The sequence below is a fragment of the Pteropus vampyrus genome, unplaced genomic scaffold, assembly GCF_000151845.1.
Source record: "Pteropus vampyrus isolate Shadow unplaced genomic scaffold, Pvam_2.0 Scaffold538, whole genome shotgun sequence".
Taxonomy (NCBI): domain Eukaryota; kingdom Metazoa; phylum Chordata; class Mammalia; order Chiroptera; family Pteropodidae; genus Pteropus; species Pteropus vampyrus.
In genome coordinates, this window is record NW_011889319.1 from 209253 (window position 1) to 211389 (window position 2137).

Consider the following 2137-nt stretch of genomic DNA (forward strand, 5'->3'; position numbering starts at 1 on the left):
AGGATGCAATGAGACGAGATGGACATAACGGGGTGCATCCCCAGACGCCCCCAGTTGCCGGGGTCCCCGACACAGGCGCGGCCAACGGGGTCGGCACACGCTAACTCACCTGCGGGCTCCTGGATCAGCAGGAACGCCGGCTCCAGCAGCATCGAGAGCAGCACGGCCATGGCCACGGGCCCCATGGCACCTCTCAGGGGATGGCAGGCGCTGGTGGCAGAGGGTGACGTTTAGAGGAGATGAAGTCTCCAGGGTCCCTGGCGGGTGGCGCACCCGGGGAGCTGCGCCGTGCTCACGCCGAACCCAGGACACCCGCACGCCCCGTCTCCTCGGTCCAGTTTCTCATATCTGTGAGGTTCCTTGGCCATGCGTGCACTCCACACTGTCCCGGGCCATGGCCGCTGTCCGTCCCGTGCTGGGTCCCAGGCAGAGCAGAGGCTGAAAGGGTCTGCTGTGCACTGCGATGTCGTCTGCAGCCTCCGTGCCTTCCGGCCTCTGCGGTCCCTGCACAAGGCCGTTGTCCCCACTGGCCCAGCCTGGGACCCACCCTCTGGCTTCCTCCTTCACGAGGAGCTCATTCCTCAGAGAGGCGGGGACAAGCGGAGCCACGTCCCCCACTGGGCATGGACGGGGACTCCCCAGAGGCCCCCAGCGCCATCACACACGTCGGCATGCCCGCCTGGCACCCCGCCTGGCACCCCGCCTGCTGCTGCGGCCGGGACTCGGGCTACGGCCCCCACGGCCCGTACTTTCAAGGTACTTTTCTCGGGGGACGAAATCGGTGCCCCCTGTCTGAGTGTCCCTTTGGCTCCCAGCTCTCTCACGGTCAGAGCGGATTTGGGGACCGGCGCAGGAAACGGTGTCGCGCATGCCCACGGCGGTCGTCTCCACCTTCATTTTTACTTTTTGTAAAAAACAAGTTTCGCAGCCATTAAAGAGCGTAAGTGAAGGAAGAAAAACCAAGCAGAGGGAGGGAGGGAGGGGGAAACAAAGCGGGCCGCGCACGCAGGGCCGTGGAGGGCACGGGGAAGCACGTGACGCGGCGGGGCCGTAGGGAAGGCGGCCGACTCCGGCTCCGGGACCCGGCACGCAGTGTCACGGCGAAGCCAGACGCTCCCAGGAGGGGAACCTGTGACACCGTCATACGTCGCACAGACACAGGCCAGCACCACGTGGTGTCACCTGTAAGTGCAAAATAACAAAACGAGGGGACAAACCAAACAGAAAGAGCCTCGGGCATCGGACCACAAGCTGAGGCCGCCGGACGGGCGGGGGCCGGGGGCGGAAGGGGCAGTTACAGGACAGTCCGGGGACGTGCGCGCCGCACAGGGGCCACCGTCAGCAGCCTGTGACTTCCGCGTGCGGTGCCCCGTGGGGCCTAGACAAGGGGGTGGCTTCGTACGCCGCGTGCGTGTCGGGACAGTGTGCTGCGTGCCGGACAGGAGCATCGCATCGCATCCCGATGCAGCAGCAAAGCGGACGCGTGGAAACGCTCTGGAAACCTCCGTCAGCGGCGGGCGCTGTGCCTGCGCGGGGCCCGTGCGTGCCCCGTGCTTCCGCAGCCCCCGCGTGACCTCCCGTGGGCCAGCGTCTCAGGGCCCCGCGTCCTGAACGTCGGCTGCTTTCGCCGCCCGCCCTTTCCTCGCGGTTCCCCTCAGCTGTGTACTGTCCGTGATCGCGTTTCCTGTCACTTCTTTGGGTTTATGGGGTCGACGGGTCTAGACGCTGCCTGTCTGTTCCTGCTGTGTTAGTTTCCTGGGGGCGTCGTAACAAACGCCCCCTGATCCCCCTTCTCGCTGCCCGTTCCCTGCCTTCCCATGTCATCTGTCCTCATCGGTCGTCCATCTAATCCGCGTGTCTATCCTCGTCTGCCACCTGTCACTTTCTCTTTCCTTCCTTTCCATAGCATCTGCCATCTATCTATCAACTGTCTCTCGTCTGTCTATCACCCATATCTATCTACGTGTCTATCTATCTACCTATCTATCTATCTATCTATCTATCTATCTACCTACCTATCTATCTATCTATCATGCATCATCTATCATCTTTCTACAGAAGACATGTCAGCTCCCCTGACCCCGGCTCCCCCGTGCCCATCGTCACCGACACGGACTGTGCAGACACCTGTCAGGTT

General features: G+C 63.2%; 1 protein-coding gene across 1 annotated transcript in view; it reads right to left on the reverse strand.

Moving 5' to 3' along the window:
• The window catches only part of LOC105308006 (granulocyte-macrophage colony-stimulating factor receptor subunit alpha-like), a 30081-nt gene extending 29896 nt beyond the window's left edge, over positions 1-185 (reverse strand). Inside the window, exon 1 of the mRNA XM_011383705.1 lies at positions 110-185. Coding sequence (XP_011382007.1) covers positions 110-185 — 76 coding nt within the window. The remainder of the gene's footprint in view (positions 1-109) is intronic.
• Positions 186-2137: the final 1952 nt, after the last annotated feature.